This window comes from Epinephelus lanceolatus, chromosome 8, assembly GCF_041903045.1.
Source record: "Epinephelus lanceolatus isolate andai-2023 chromosome 8, ASM4190304v1, whole genome shotgun sequence".
NCBI lineage: Eukaryota > Metazoa > Chordata > Actinopteri > Perciformes > Serranidae > Epinephelus > Epinephelus lanceolatus.
Genome location: NC_135741.1, coordinates 45,623,401 through 45,638,300, shown reverse-complemented (window position 1 = coordinate 45,638,300; position 14,900 = coordinate 45,623,401). Strand labels below are relative to the sequence as shown.

Here is a 14,900-nt window from a genome sequence, read left to right as displayed (position 1 = left end):
TGCTGGTATGCTCAGATTGACAATTGGTACCATGTTTTGGGAATTAAAGGGAGGAGTTCAACACATTTTAAAACTATCTCAATCTGCCTTAAAATGGCCACTGCAACCCATACGAATGTTGTAGAAAGATCAAACCAAAACTGGCTTGTTCGTCTCTTTGAGACCTACAAATCACTCACTGACACCCCTGACCTAAACCCAACAGGAAGTGAGCTATTGCCTCTGAAAGTAAGATGAGCAAATGCGGAGAAATTGTCAGCTGTGAGCCAGACATCAGAAATCTGCATTTTTGAATCCACAAACAAAAAAACTTTATATCTGCATTCAGGACGAGTGCATATCTTTGCTGGTATGCTCAGATTGATGATTAGACCCACAGTTTGGGAATTAAAGGGAGGAGTTCGAGACATTTCAAAGCCACCTCCATCTGCCTGCTCTCACACAGCTTGTCTCTCCCTCTCAGTGACGGACACAGCAGGGGCGTAGCCATCATTTCAGAAGTGAGGCAGACACATTGTTCAGAGGTCTACTGAGTGATTTATCATCCTCTCGCATTCAATTGCACCTCTCCTTAGTGGCTAAAGAACCACATAACCACACACAGCCACAGTACAGCACCAGGGGAAAGTTTTAGCAAGCTGTGAGCTAGAGTGGAGAGGGGTCGTCTAAAACTTTTGTCTTTAACTGTCTACGTGAGCTGGAGCCCGAAACGGCTTGAGGCCGAGGTCCCACCCAACGCTGCTCGCAGCTTTAATATTCTGTATATTACTGGTTGAATTGTTAAGCTCTCTGTGTTTCTGCCTCAGGACTGTGTTCTGTGTCTGTCTCTGCTTCAGATCTCTTCCATGGAGAAGAACCTGAAGAGCATGGAGGAGGAGAACAAACATATCGAGGAGAGGAACGAGGCCTTGTTCCTGGAGCTATCCGGTCTGAGTCAGGCCCTGATCCGCAGCCTGGCCAACATCCGCTTGCCAGCCATGGTGAATATATACAATGTCTTTTGCATTGTTTTAAAAGAGGCCATACTAGGAGGAAATAATTCCTTCTAACAGATAGGATAATCAGTTTAGCCTGAATGGAGTTGATCAGCTTTCTGACCTATCAGTTTACATTCTGTCTGTCCTGAGAAAAAGAACAGAAGAGATATCCAGTGGTAGACTTGATAGAAATGCCTGATGGAAGGCTGGTCAAAGTTGTAATTTAGGATTCTGTGAAACAGATTCTCTGACAGATGAATTGTAGTGACCTCTTGGCTTTCTGCTTTTTAGCACCATCCTGGTCCCACTGTTAATGATAAAGGACCAAATACCTGCAAAACCAATGACAAACACCTCAGCTTTAGCTGTTTGTGTTTAGTGCCAATAAACAAAACTAAACTTAGATGTGCTAAACTTAGATGTGTTGCTGGGCAGGATTGTTTACCTTGTTACCCACATGCTCACATGCAGCTGTGTCCTCGTGTGTGTAAAACACAAAAAACTGGGACAAGTTCATAAAAACATTGGTCCTCAGTTTTACAGGATGAAACCAATTAGCCCTTACTAAGTGAGCGAACAAGGTTTTTATAAAAGATTAGACCCTCCCTCCATGGCAAGCCCTTGTACCATTTAAACAATAGGGCACGTAACAACTACTATCAATGAAAAAAGCCGCTAAGAGGCTTAGTAGGCTGGTAACTGTGACTTGTTGAATAAAATCCATACTGAAGTCCCAAGATGCATTTTATGACGGTCAACAGAAAATCAGAACCAAAAATTCACCCTCTTTGTGCTAAGAGCTGCCATGCCAGTAGTCTCGCCACCAGACAATCAGAGATCTCCGCCTTCTGATAGTCTGGGGACACTCCTTTCTAAAGTGTATTTAACACACCGGAGAAAACGGCCGGCAACAAAGCAACGGCTCTTTCATTTTTGAAAAGGACACGCCCTCCCAGAAATGTGCGGATAAATACGGATCCGGATATGGACGGAGCCTTCTGTCCGTGCTCCGCCTTCATTTTGTCAGTATTTCTGCACGTTTCCATAAAGCTTACGGATACGGGCCAAACGGAGCAGTACCACCAGGAACCGTGGGAGCAGTGTCGCTGCCCCTTTTTTTGTCTTTTATGCAAGAGGTACATGATCAATATCTCCTCCACAGTCGCCATGTTTGTTTTTGAGTTTGTTGTTGTCATAAACTTTTGATGTTGGGCTGCCTCCTGGTGGATATATTGGTTAACATATGATTAACATCCATGCCAACGTAAAGGGCGCATAGAAGTATGTGGGCAGTGACGGTAACATCGTTTGAAACGGACGTATACATTTTCGTACGTAAAGGGAGCATAAATGAGCCTTAAGCTTTATGGAAACGTGCAGAAATATGGACAAAATGAACGCAGAGCCTTATTTAACGTTGAGCATAAATGGGTCTTTAGTCAACAGAATGCCCTGAGCAAGATTTAGATTGGATTTATGCCACAAAATCAAACTACAGACCATATTGGCATAATGGACTGTTCCAGAAATTAATTGAAAAAGGTGTAGTAGGAAAAAAACTATGATATAATTATAACAGTATACACAAATAATGCTAAATGTGCTGTGAGAATTGGCAATAGTAGAGGGGTGAAACAGGGCTACAGTTGCAGCCCCATCCTGTTTAACATTTGTTCTGATGAATCCACTCTTACGTCTCAGGGCTCCAGACTAACTTTAACTAGGAGCACTGTAGCCCCTAACTGAAAAATTTTAGAAGCACAAGCAGAAAATTTAGGGGCACATCTTAAATCGTCCTGCAACGCAGTTATTCACATTTTTGGCCATTTTAACTGTATCATAAACTGTATGTAGTCTATCAATCAATCAATCAATCAATCAATTTTATTTATAAAGTCTACTGTATATTAACATTGGACTGTTTTAATTACTGAAGTATTTAGCATCACAGAGACTTGTGGTCAGTGAGATGTGAGGATACTTAAAATAAAATCTGTACAGATGTGAAGCCCTGAATATATCTGACTGATCTTCAGTGAAAGCTGTTGTCTTGTATTTTTTTCCTCTGAAAACATTAACCTTATAGTCAGACACAAATTATGTAGCCTCTATAGTTGAGGGGACAGGTCTGCTCTGCAGCAGCAAACTGATATGATGCTGATTCACATGAGAATTTATGTAAAACTGGAGGTTGAACCATGAACATAAATTACAAATCACATGAAAAGCATTTCAATAATCTATCATAATTAAAACAACTGGAGACTGAGAACAAACTGATATAGGAGTTTGGATTCATTTGGATTCACCCCAAATGTTCGACGCACTTGCAGACTTGCGGACTTTGCCAGCACGTTCCTGGGAAGTCCGGGAGTGCTTAGGGCTCCAAATCTAATCTCCAAATTCAGCCAGTCCACAAGGGGCCTCAAGCGGACTCTCTGCAGACTTGCAGAGAGTCCGCTTGGGGTGCAGACTTCAGCAGACTTCACTGATTAGATAACCCACATTTCATTGCCACACGGATGTGATGTGGGTTTTTAAAATGCGGGGGAAAAAAAACTTATGAATGTGTAAAATAGTTATTGATAGTTAGGTCTATTAAAATGCTTCTTGAATTGTGTAGGCCAGAAATACTGTTCAATCACATCATGATACGGGGATATGTATAAGTCTAGGCTGTAGAGGGACTGAAAATGCATTTTTATCATTGCAGCCTATCAGGCTGCAATATAAGGCAGTGAAATAGGCAAAAATAATTGGCTGAAAAACAACAAAAGAAGGTTTCTAATGTAAGTAATACCCAATTTTTAGAGTTTCAGTCCTGTCCTTATTCACAAACAAGATGAGTAGGCACTATTCATAAGACATATATATGAATATGACAGCAGCGACAGTTGAACGTTTCCACGGCAATGAGTAAAACGGTCTTGAGGGCTGTCTATCAGCTGCTTGCAGTCTCTGCCCTCGCAGACTTTATGTGATGATGGTACATACGTCACACTCCGTACAACTGAAGTCCGCGAAGGCTTGATCCACAAGTCCAGAAGTCAGATATCCCTGGTCTCAGTCCTTCTGACACAGATATTAAATACCTACTTTTGCAGATGATCTAATATTGTTAGCTAAGGAAGCATTACAACAGCAATTAGATCATCTGCAAAACTTCTGTCAGACCTGGGCCCTAATTAATCTGGAAAAGACTAGATTTATGGTGTTCCAGAAATGACCTCGGTGTCAGGGAAACCCAAACAGGTTTCTACTGGGCTCCACTGACATAGAACACACACACACAGCTAAAAAATATTTGGGACTCAAAATTAGCTCAACAGGAAATTTCAATCTGGTCATTAATAATCTCAGAGACAAGGGTAGGAGAACTTTTTATAATTGAATTGAAGTTCTACACTCTGAGATTTGCAAGAGTATACTCAAGAGTCCACAGAAACACCCCCAGAAATGAATGCTGAGCTGAACTAAGCCATTTCCCTTTTTAATTAGGATACAAAAAAAGAACAATAAAATTCTACAAACACCTAAAAACAAGTGACCTTAACTCCTACCATTACAGCGCTCTACATTGCCAACAGCAGAACACAGAGTAGAGTCCCCTTAGCCAGCTGGTCTTTAGGCCCACCTCCCCTAAAGGCCCAGACAAACTAAACCTACTTCAGAGAACAAGCGGCAACGAAGGCTCCCTGCTGAGTTTGTGTTGCTGAGGCATCAGAACAAAGTTCTTTACAAAAATGTAAATTCCAAGATTTGGATACACTCTCTGTCCAGACTGAAAAGTAACAACTATTTGGAGAAAATAGTGTCAGCACCATAGAAGCAGCAAAATATGTCAGTGCATGTCACAGCCTAAAAGACAACCAACACAACAACACATAAAAACTGGAGTTCATCTCCTCTGAGCTCACACTCTGCCCTTTTTTATTTTTTTTTTACAACTGATATCTATGATTTTGTATTAATATGTTGTTCTTAACTGTTTTTTTATTGCCCCTAAACATTCATTACTTATATATACAGATTATGATTACAGATTACACAAATTATGAAACACACACACACACACACAAACACACACACTTGCACTTCTACCTTTGTGAGTCATTGAAATAATGCATTTCTTGGCCCGAACCTTAACCATCACAACTAAATGCCTTACCCCAACCCTAACCCTAATAGTAACCTGAATCTATATATGTGTGTGTGTGTGTGTGTATATATATATATATATATATATATGTAGAGAGAGAGAGACAGACAGACAGACAGACAGACACAGAGAAAGGTAAATTACATGTGACCTGTAAAACTATGACCCTCTCCCACTTCTCATGTAGCCGTTGTTAGACATCTACCAACTGTCAGAGATGACTGTGTGGGCACCTGTTGTAATGTATGTGTCATGTATTGCTATATAGCCTAAAAATATCATGATATTATGTTTAAGTCATATTGCCCAGCCCTATGTGTGAGTAATAAGTGGAAGTGTACAACGCTTATTCTTTAAAGACTCAAGACTTATCTGACTTGACTCAAACTTTGTCAAGTTGTGACTTGTGAACTTGTGTGTGTTCAGCAGGAGCCGCTGTCAGAGCAGAACTTTGACAGCTATGTGGAAACCCTGACCCACATGTTTACCAATAAAGACTGCTACCAGAACCCTGAGAATCGGGCTCTACTTGAGTCCATCAACCAGGCAGTGAAGGGCATCGAGGTGTGACGGAACTTGAGGAGGACAGGGGGCGCGGCATCACAGTGACTACACCACTCTTTCTTTCCAAACCCTTTAGATACTGTATGTAATTCTTCCTCTCATTTGGAACTGTCATCTGTTCTCTGCATTAGTTTGCTGTTTGCATGTTGCTTTTTGATGGTATGAGCGTGAACTGATAAGGGTGTGGACGTAAAGTGTGCTAACACACTGGAATTAAACTGTTACTGTGAGCAAAGGCATCTCCAGGTATACACAGAGGCAGGCACAGAGTGCAGTATACAGCCTGAGCTGAGCAGATTCTCTTAGTTAGTGAACATATCCCATCTCTACACAATGATGTTGATAGTATTCTGTATGAGCGTAGTGATGTTGCACCTCCAGGACTAGTTTGTAGATTCATTCTTACTATTGCTGTATAACTATAAGTCCTTTGCAAATGTTGGTTTAATAAATTATTCATTCATGTCTTCTGTATTATTTTTTTTTATGTTGGCCTGTTTATTATTCATTATCTATTTATTAACTTTTTTTTTTTTTTTTTAATTTCAAAATGCTACCTGAGAAGATTTTAAAGGGTAACCAAGATAAGGGAATAATTTCCTCTGCATTGTTGAACAAAGAGGAAATATTTTAAGATATCAACTATGAATTGTTTTATATATCTTATTATTTATTTAAAATACTGGAATCTTTTTAAGTGCAAATATTTTGTAACTGAAAGTTTTTTAATAATTTTCTAAAGATTTTTTTGTTTTGTTGCTTCTGTTTATATGATTTTCCTTTTTATTTTCACAAACTATTTTGAGTACATTGCAATACACTGGGAATATTGAACTGCACATATTTGGTATTTACTTGGTGATGAAGAACAAAGTGATGGTGAATATTTATTTTGGACTGTCTATGTGTTAACAATGGCTGTGTATGGATTAGTCTTTGAGTTGCTCTTGAAATAAAGGTTAACCCACAGTAAAGGTGGACCAGACTGGTTGTATTTTTGTATTGACTCAAACTTCAACATTTTGCTGTATTATTTTGGGGTGTAGGACTCTAAGTTACAAACTCTGGTTAATTATTTGTTGCTGTGCTCCCCCCAACCCCATAACCTGATCACTTATGTGTTAAAGCCAATTCACTGGTATTGGTAATGAAAGTGACTACATCCTCCTTAATACAGCCATGTTGTCACATGTATTAGCCTACTGCCTGCTTCCCTTTGCAGTGACTCATTGGGAGGCTTCACACAGATGTTTCTGTCCCCAATCCCTCCTCAGTAGTGCTGATCAGTGTTCTGTTCAAGCGAGCCAGCAGCTTGCATCCTTTATTTGAGGTTGGGCAGATCAGCACTACTGACACTTAATCTTGTTTTGGGTATCCATGGGATAAACACCAAAGGAAAGTCACATTCAGAGAGAATGCACACATGCATGAGATTGAGTAGTTAACACATTCATTACAATAAATGCTTAATATTTGGTAAATCATTTGGTGGTAATGGAAATATTCAGAAGTAGTCTATTACGAATGACGTAGCATGGCTCGGATGCTTTCAGCTGCCTTTTTGTCAGCTCTGCTAAACTTAGGCTCTTTTGTCTATTTTTGCAAGTCTTGGTGCTTTTTGTGGTTGACTTTGGACGGTGGTGGTGTGTAGCTACGAGTCACTCATCAGAATGAGGAAATCAACTCACCAGTCCCTAAACTCTCCCGCCAACTTCTTACACTTAAAATGTAGACAACAGTAAACAAAGGAAAGATGGAGAAGAAATGGGCATCAGCCAAACTCGCATCCTGCTAGCCATTACACAGGTGTTGAAAAATTTTTTTTTGACGGCCTCTGTGTCACAGCAGTTTTCAGTGGATATCAAGACCTACCAGAGGACTCTGATGAGAGACGGAGAGCAGCAAGTGCTTAACACTGAATAAGGACTGGTGTGACAATGAAAATAAGAGTTGTCTCAGTCATGCTGTGAATCACTGTATTCAGTCTGAGGTGGCTGCAGAGCAGCACTGTCTGGATGGAGCGACTGGGATGTGTGGATAGTTAATTCCACAAGCAGAACCATCTGCAAAAACAGACAATTATAAAGCAGCAGCCAACAGTGTCAGAAGATGCAAAAAAGGACTACAGAGCCCAAGTTAAAGGAGCTGATGGGATCAAATTTCACTGAAGTTGCATCTTGTGTAATTCATGTAACAATTTAGTCATTGATTGACTGAATTCATCTGATGAATGACACCCTGCTCTCCTCTAGAAGCTTGTGCATTAGCCATTTTGATATGAACATCCTGGTATTCCATGGTATGGACCACCGCTATCGTCAACATGGTGGACTTTCAGAGCGAATCTGTCTATAGGCTGAACCTAAAGGGCTGTCTGGGGCTGTCATACTGGACGTGCTCTGTATTTGTGATTAATTTCTGTTCATCAAAGGCTTCAAGGACCCTATCACCGTTCAATGATCACTTTATTTGTTCATTGTACTTTACAGACAGGAGTTAAAGGGAACCATGAAATGAGGCAAAACACAAACCAATGAAACAATGTCATTTACTCATTTTAATGGTTAAAAAAATACTTCTTTGCGCAAAGAGACAACAATAAGTCCCTGTCCACTAAGCAGACGAAGGACCAAAACAATGATGGCCACCAAATGATGACAGGTGGTGCAAGATAAGATGAGGTAAATGTTTTTGAGGAAAGAAAACAAAAAAGGCACAAGTTACAATCAACCATGCCCCAAAGTCACAATAATAATAATAATTAATATTAATAACAACAACAATAACCATAATAATAATATATAAGTACAGCTAAAAAAAAAAAAAAAAAAAAAAAAAAAAAAAAAATCAGAAAATCTGCAACAACAAAAATACAGACCAGTCATATTATACAAGGCAAATCTTGCCTGTCAGGCTCCTCCTGTGTGCTCTATGTTAATCAGGCTTCTGTACACTCTGGAGCCTCCCAGTCCAGATAGCAGTTCTAAAGTGCACAGGGACTTCAACATACTATCTGACCACCAGACAAGACACGCACAGTTTGGAGGGCCCGATGCAATCGTCATGGCAGAATGCACCGCAGCCTTGGCACATGATCATGGCTTTGAGGCGGCACGAACACTTGAGAGCCACCTCCTCAGCTGTACTGTCAGTAAAGGCCTGGATGCTGAGGGTGGTCTGGCTGGAGGCCATGCGTGGGCGCAGCTGGAGCACACTGTCAGCCATGCTCCGGGAGAAACTGCCGCTGTCCATCACTGACACATTGGCTGTGTAGCTCACCCCTCCGATGCCACCATGCTTGGGGAGTTTCCCATACAGCTGGAAGGGAAGGGTGGAGGCAGAGGAGGAGGGAGAGGGGGAGGAGGAGGAGGAGGGAGAGCCAGAGGAATAGGTAGCTTTGCTGTGTTCCTTCTTTGTCATCCTGGCTAAAGTCATCTCCATGTTGAGGAGTCCCTCCATGGCCCCTCCGCTCAGGTAGCCGTCCGTAGAGCTCCCAGGCTCCTTTTTGGTAACACTCATGGGTTTAATGGGGGATGATTTGGCAAGGGCCTGACACGTGGGCCGCACACTGCCTTCATTCTTTACGGTGGATGCAGGAGACAGCTGCTGTTGGTGAGAGTGGGGGAGATGAGACTGGGGAGGGCGCCAGTTAATCTTAATGGTAGGCACCACGTCGGTGGGACAGGGGTCTGCATGTGGAGGAGAGGGGCCATTAGGCATGGTTCGGTGGGCTGGCTGGGGCCTGTCTGGAGTGACCCCCTGAGGGGGCTGAGGACCATGAGAGTCTTTTATAACTGCAGAGCCCACAGGGGGCTGAGAGCTAAGGTCTGACTTACTTCTAAAGGACAAAGAACTGGAGGAGGATGAGGAGGTGGGCAGAGAGGTGATGACCGGGACAGCCCCGGGGGCCTGCTGAGACTGATACTGTGATGCAGCCGGGGCCTCCATCAGACAGGAGACTGGGTGACCTGCTGGAGACTTGCTGTGTATCTGTGAGGCTGCACTCAGTTCGGGGCTAGGAGACTGTGCTAAGACCTCAGGCCTGTGACGAGGCCCTTGGGTCCGTGCCACTGGTGGCCTGGGTTGGGGTCCTGGCAATCGGCTGATCTCCAGCCTGTTGGCAGAGTGCGAGGGTAGAACTTTCTCCAGAGGCAGGCTGCCCTGTAGCAGCTGAGTGACCAAAGGGTTGTTGGCCTCCACACTGGACACTGGTCTGATGGAGCTGGCCACTCTCTTGGAGGCAGCTGAAGCAACTGGATGTGTGACAGACGGCTTTAATCCTCCACGGCAGTCCTCTTCAGTCGAGCTCTGTCTGGAGCCTCTACAATCATCTCCAGGCTCCACTTTGACCACAGTGTTGTTGTCCCTGATCCCCTGCAGCTGGACTGGGGGGAGAGACTGAAGATCGCTGTGCTGAGGGTGAGGCAGACCCTTGGGAAAGCAAGGCTGAATGACAGTCTGACCTTGGCGGCTGGACATGTGGGCCTGGATGACTGGCTTTTGGTTCTGAGGAGGAGGGCTACAGATGACCAGCTGGCCGTTTCGCTGAATGTTCAGTTGAGCGCACCAGTCCTGGTCAGGCTGTGGCTGCTCATCCTCCTGGATGTCATTCTCACAGTCAGAGGCTGTTTCTGTGGAATCACTATGTGTCGCAGCCTCGTCGTCTTTCTCTCCGCCAGAGGAGTCTGCTTGTTGGAGAGAGGATACGTCTGTTTGCCGTCTCTCTGCAGCTGAGTGAGAAAACACCTCCTGGGGTTCCACGTGGTGGGAGCCATGTTGGATTACACCACCCAATGCAGCCTCCTTCCCTTGGACCTGATCTTTGGGCTGACAGGAGCTGGCTAGCGTCTGAATCACATCCACACCCTGAGCCCCAAACCTGGGAAGGGAATCTGGAATGGAGGTCGGTGCCAGTAAGGGTTTTTCACAACCCTGGTGAGCCATCTCTGAGGAGGCGGCAACAGGCTCAGGCACCTCAGACTTTAAAGAGCATGAATCAGCTGCCTTTTCTGTGATACCAGTAGACGAGCTCTGAACACTGGCTGATGTTGCTTCTACATCCTCTCCAGTCTCAGGCCTCCCAGCTGCCTCCTCTTGAGGAGGGCTTGGGGTCTGCGGGGGCTCCAGGGAAATAAAGGTTGAGGTAGTGGACAAGGAGGGGGGTGGTTGGGGCGTAGGCTCTACATTGAGAAGCTGTAGTTGTGTTCCAGACGAATTAGTGCCTGAAGACGATCCCTGCTCCTCCATCCCACCACCTCCCCTTCTTCCACTTCCATTTCCTCCTCCTCCTCCTCCTCCTCCTCCTCCTGGCTCGATAGGTCCTGGATGTTCTCGTGCTCGTCGTCCATTGCTGCTATCCTGTAGCCCAGCAGCAGGCCGCAGCCTGACCCCGGCCGGCCCTGCCCTGTCGCCAGTGGCTGCAACAGCAGCAGCGGCCTCGCGCTGGGCACGGGCTTGCTGGGCACGGGCTTTGATGTCCGCCAGGGTACGCGCGCCCCCCGTCCCCGACCGCCGCGAACCCTCGCCGGGGGGCACGATCCGGGGACAGATCTGGTAGGTGGGGTGACCTTTGACCCAGGGGGGTTTGATTCTGGACAGTTGAATCTGGGACAGAGAAACATGGACAGTGAGTCAGATACAACCTGGATAACAACTAATTGCTGAAGAGGCAAAAAATCTGTGCACACAGTCTTACCCTGATAGGCGGCACCTTGGGCTCTTCTGTAGTCGGCTGCGGCTTCTCCGAACGGACACTGTCAATTGTGGTACGAAAGGACTGACGGTCGTCAAGCCGCGGCCTCTTTTCGGGGAAGCTGGAGAAGGCCTGAGTCTCATCTGGCCTTCTTTTCTGCTCCTTGAGCTGAGCACTGGGTACAGGGGTGGTGGCTGGGCTGGCTGAGGGGCTACTCTCACGGCTGCTGGTGGTGGTGCCCCCTGTGATGGAGGTGATTACGGAGGCGGTGTCATCCAGGGGGTCAGCAGCTACTGCAGCACTGGAGGAAGCTGAGGAGGATGACGAAGAGTCCAGTCCTGCAGCAAAAGCTCCCTGTCTATCAGAAGGTGAGGAGGGTGAGGAGACAGGCGATGAGGCAGACGAAGAAGAGGAGGAGGAGGAGGAGGAGGAGGAAGGTGAGGAGGTGGAAGCCAGTGCAGGTGCAGCCTCCTCTGGGAGCAGGCGGGCCACAGCTTCGGGCTCTTCATTTGCGCTGGTGGAGGCTGGGCTGGGGCTGGGAGTGGGAGTAGGAGTGGAGGCTGGCAGTGTGACTGGCTCTGGAGTGGGAGAAGGCTTTGGCTCTATGGCGGCACTCTCAGCTGGGAGCTCCACGCCACACTCAGCCTGCAGCACCACCTCGCCTTGAACCACCGTGTTGTCGGACATGGGAGATCCAAGAGAGACCGCTGAGATGTCCAGTGCAGTGCTGGCCTCAGCTGCTTCTGCAGACTGCAGCGCTGGAGAAGTGGCCTTGCAGAGGGTACGACGGGCCCTCCGACGCAGGTCAGCTCGCGTGCGTCTCCGCATTCTGCCGTCTCTCCTACGCCGACCCACACTGCGTCTTTTGGGGGCACCAGTTGCAACCACAGCCACATCACTGTCCAGCACACTGGCTGCAACTTCATTGGCTTCACTCATGGTAAGCTTTAAGGACTCTTCTTGTGTCAGGCCAGACCTACAGGTACACAAACAACGCTTTAGCACATGGCAGAAACACTGATATTTGTTGGCATATAACAGTGGCCTTGTCAAAATGAAGATCTACAACAAGGATTTTCTAAATAAAACTATGACTGAAAACTTATATGGTTGTTGTGTAAACATTGAATTTAAAGTCAGATGGAATGGATTGGCTCTTACTTTTGCCCATGGTACTCTTCAAAAAACTTTTCCTTCCACGCCTCCACCTTCTTCTCTTTCTCCATTTCCTGCCGGAAACGCACCTGCATCTCATGGGTGAACTCACCTAAATGTGTCAAACAATGATTCGGGTCAACCCTAACAATCAGTATAAGTTTTTGTATAAACCTGACTTAGCTACCCTTCACTTGTTTAAATAATTAGTCACAGTTTGACCCCAGGGATCATTTATGTATGGTGACTTCTGATAAGCAGCAGGTGTAGTAGTAATGTTCCAGGACAGTGCTGCCATCAGAAGTATAAAGACAGGTCCCTGTATGGACTGGTTCACTTAGATCATGCAAAGGTGTCTGTCATTGGATTATTTCTTTGTTTTTGCACTATGCTTTTGCACCTTGTTGTTTTATATTGTCCTTGTCTTCTGTTTATGTCTTTGCACTTACATGTATGTACTTCTTTTCTCTGGTTTTAAATGTAAAGCGTCTTTGAGAGCTGTAAAAGTGCTGTATAAATAAAATGTATTATTATTATTTCGACACTGCTATTCTTCCTATTTATTCACACCATGTAAAGAATGCTGGAGCAAATTGTTGCCTTTTGGAGCAAATTTCTCTGCTTGCATTTATGATTTCTTCGCATATTTTTTCATATCAACATTTTGGTCATCTGTCTGCTGGTTTTGCTTCTGCTATCCCTAACTCCTTACCCATAGTTCCATCTAATGTGAATATTTAAGCATGGCAGAAGTCTCTGCAAAATGTGGCAGCCTGTTCATGGTTGACCAATCACTTACCCTCAGCCAGCCTCTCTTTCCAGCTCTGGGAGGCATGGGTGAAGAACTCATTGTTGAGAGCTGAGCTGCTTAGTCTGGCCATCCCATCTGGTCCAATCTGCCAGAGAGAGACATGATGTGCAAATAACAGTAAAATAATAATACATCTGAGGAGCAGTGTGGCCCATGCCTCACATGCATCCCACTAACCCTAAAAATGGCAAAACACAGTGGCCCTCATTTATCAAACGAACGTATGGCAGAAAACTGCGCGCACGACCATTTCCACGCAAGGCTCGGCATTTATCAATTTGGATGTGAGCGGACGCTACGATCAAATCTCACGTCACGTCTCAGCTCGTGTACGCAAGTTTGATTCAGTGTGGATTTGCGGTGCAGTACAGCAAAACCTGGCTGAGTCTGAAAGTAATTATTAAACAAAGCTCAAACTTGTCATCTAAGCACAAGCAGCCACATATTCAGTAGGCCTACATATTAAAAAAGGATTCCCAAAACGAATAAAACAATAAAATAAAATAACATAAAACAGCCTATGTTCTTACTGATAGGCCCTACTGATTTTTTTGGAAAATAAAAAATAACGATAGGCTAAACAGCCTAAACATGATAACTATACATTTAATAGATAGGCCTATACATTATTATACTCTAAAATTTGACATCCACAAACAGAAATCTGTGCCGTCTGATGTGCCGGCGCAGCCAGATGAACCAATGACCAGGGAACCAGCCTCCACTGGGGGCTATACGGAGGAGACAGGACCTCATTCATCGCTTCTAAAATGTAAAGTATACCTTAAAGTTGTGTAAGTGCTCTACAATATTTAATCAGTAATGTAATGCAAGTATAGCCTAGGGGCTATTGGCTAAAGGGATATTCAATACAGACAATGGACAACGTTTATTCATTTAAACATTTTATTCAGGTCTTTTTTTTTAGATTCTCGTTCATTTCTTTTAGTGTGTTATTAATTGTCTCAAGCGTGCTAACAACTGAAGCCAATAAACGGCTAATTTGTGCCTGCCTTTCCAGGACCTCTGCCGTGATGATTGCTGGTCTTGGCCCAGCACGGGAGGCGGAGGGCACATGCTCGCCCTCGGTTGCCTGGCTTGTTGGGTCTGGCTCGATGGGACCACTCTGGGGAGAAGACCTGGACGCCATGCCACTGGTGCCTGGCTCTGAAACAGCATTTAAACGAAACTATAAAAATGTGTACCTGTGTAACACGTGTAAGCCAATTTATTTGGACAATAGTGTACGGTCAGGGTTAAATTAACTGTAATGCAAGCAAAAGGAGGGCTGTTACTTACCATTCTGCTCCGGCTCCGATGCAAGTGCGTCTGTGTCTCCATCACCACCACTTATGCCAGAGATAGATTCTGACCCAATTAGTGGGGAGATTCTTTCCTCGGTCCCTGTCAGGGTCAGGCTGGGGTCTGGTTGGCATCCTCCAGTCTGCGTGCTGCTGCGCCTAAGGGCAGCAACACGCTTTTTTGTCGCCAGCTTTAAGTCTGACCACTTTTTCTTGACCTAAATGTAAAGAATTGTGACTT

The 14,900-nt window shown here is 44.9% G+C and overlaps 2 protein-coding genes across 14 annotated transcripts in view; one reads left to right on the top strand and one right to left on the bottom strand.

Annotated features, from left to right (window-relative positions):
* The window catches only part of myt1a (myelin transcription factor 1a), an 89,994-nt gene extending 83,309 nt beyond the window's left edge, over window positions 1-6,685 (top strand). For 8 of the 9 annotated variants that reach the window (XM_078170361.1, XM_033628219.2, XM_078170359.1 and 5 more), the window contains 2 exons: window positions 837-980; window positions 5,563-6,685. In XM_078170361.1, the coding sequence (XP_078026487.1) occupies window positions 837-980; window positions 5,563-5,706 (288 nt within the window). In that variant the 3' untranslated portion in view covers window positions 5,707-6,685. The remainder of the gene's footprint in view (window positions 1-836; window positions 981-5,562) is intronic. The other variant, XM_078170360.1, reaches the window with a different exon arrangement.
* Window positions 6,686-8,239: 1,554 nt separating this feature from the next.
* Window positions 8,240-14,900, bottom strand: part of asxl1 (ASXL transcriptional regulator 1) — a 62,271-nt gene continuing 55,610 nt past the window's right edge. For 4 of the 5 annotated variants that reach the window (XM_033628213.2, XM_078170356.1, XM_033628214.2 and 1 more), the window contains 6 exons: window positions 14,658-14,877; window positions 14,383-14,525; window positions 13,347-13,443; window positions 12,554-12,659; window positions 11,396-12,368; window positions 8,240-11,304 (listed from right to left, as the gene is read on the bottom strand). In XM_033628213.2, the coding sequence (XP_033484104.2) occupies window positions 8,710-11,304; window positions 11,396-12,368; window positions 12,554-12,659; window positions 13,347-13,443; window positions 14,383-14,525; window positions 14,658-14,877 (4,134 nt within the window). In that variant the 3' untranslated portion in view covers window positions 8,240-8,709. The remainder of the gene's footprint in view (window positions 11,305-11,395; window positions 12,369-12,553; window positions 12,660-13,346; window positions 13,444-14,382; window positions 14,526-14,657; window positions 14,878-14,900) is intronic. The other variant, XM_033628215.2, reaches the window with a different exon arrangement.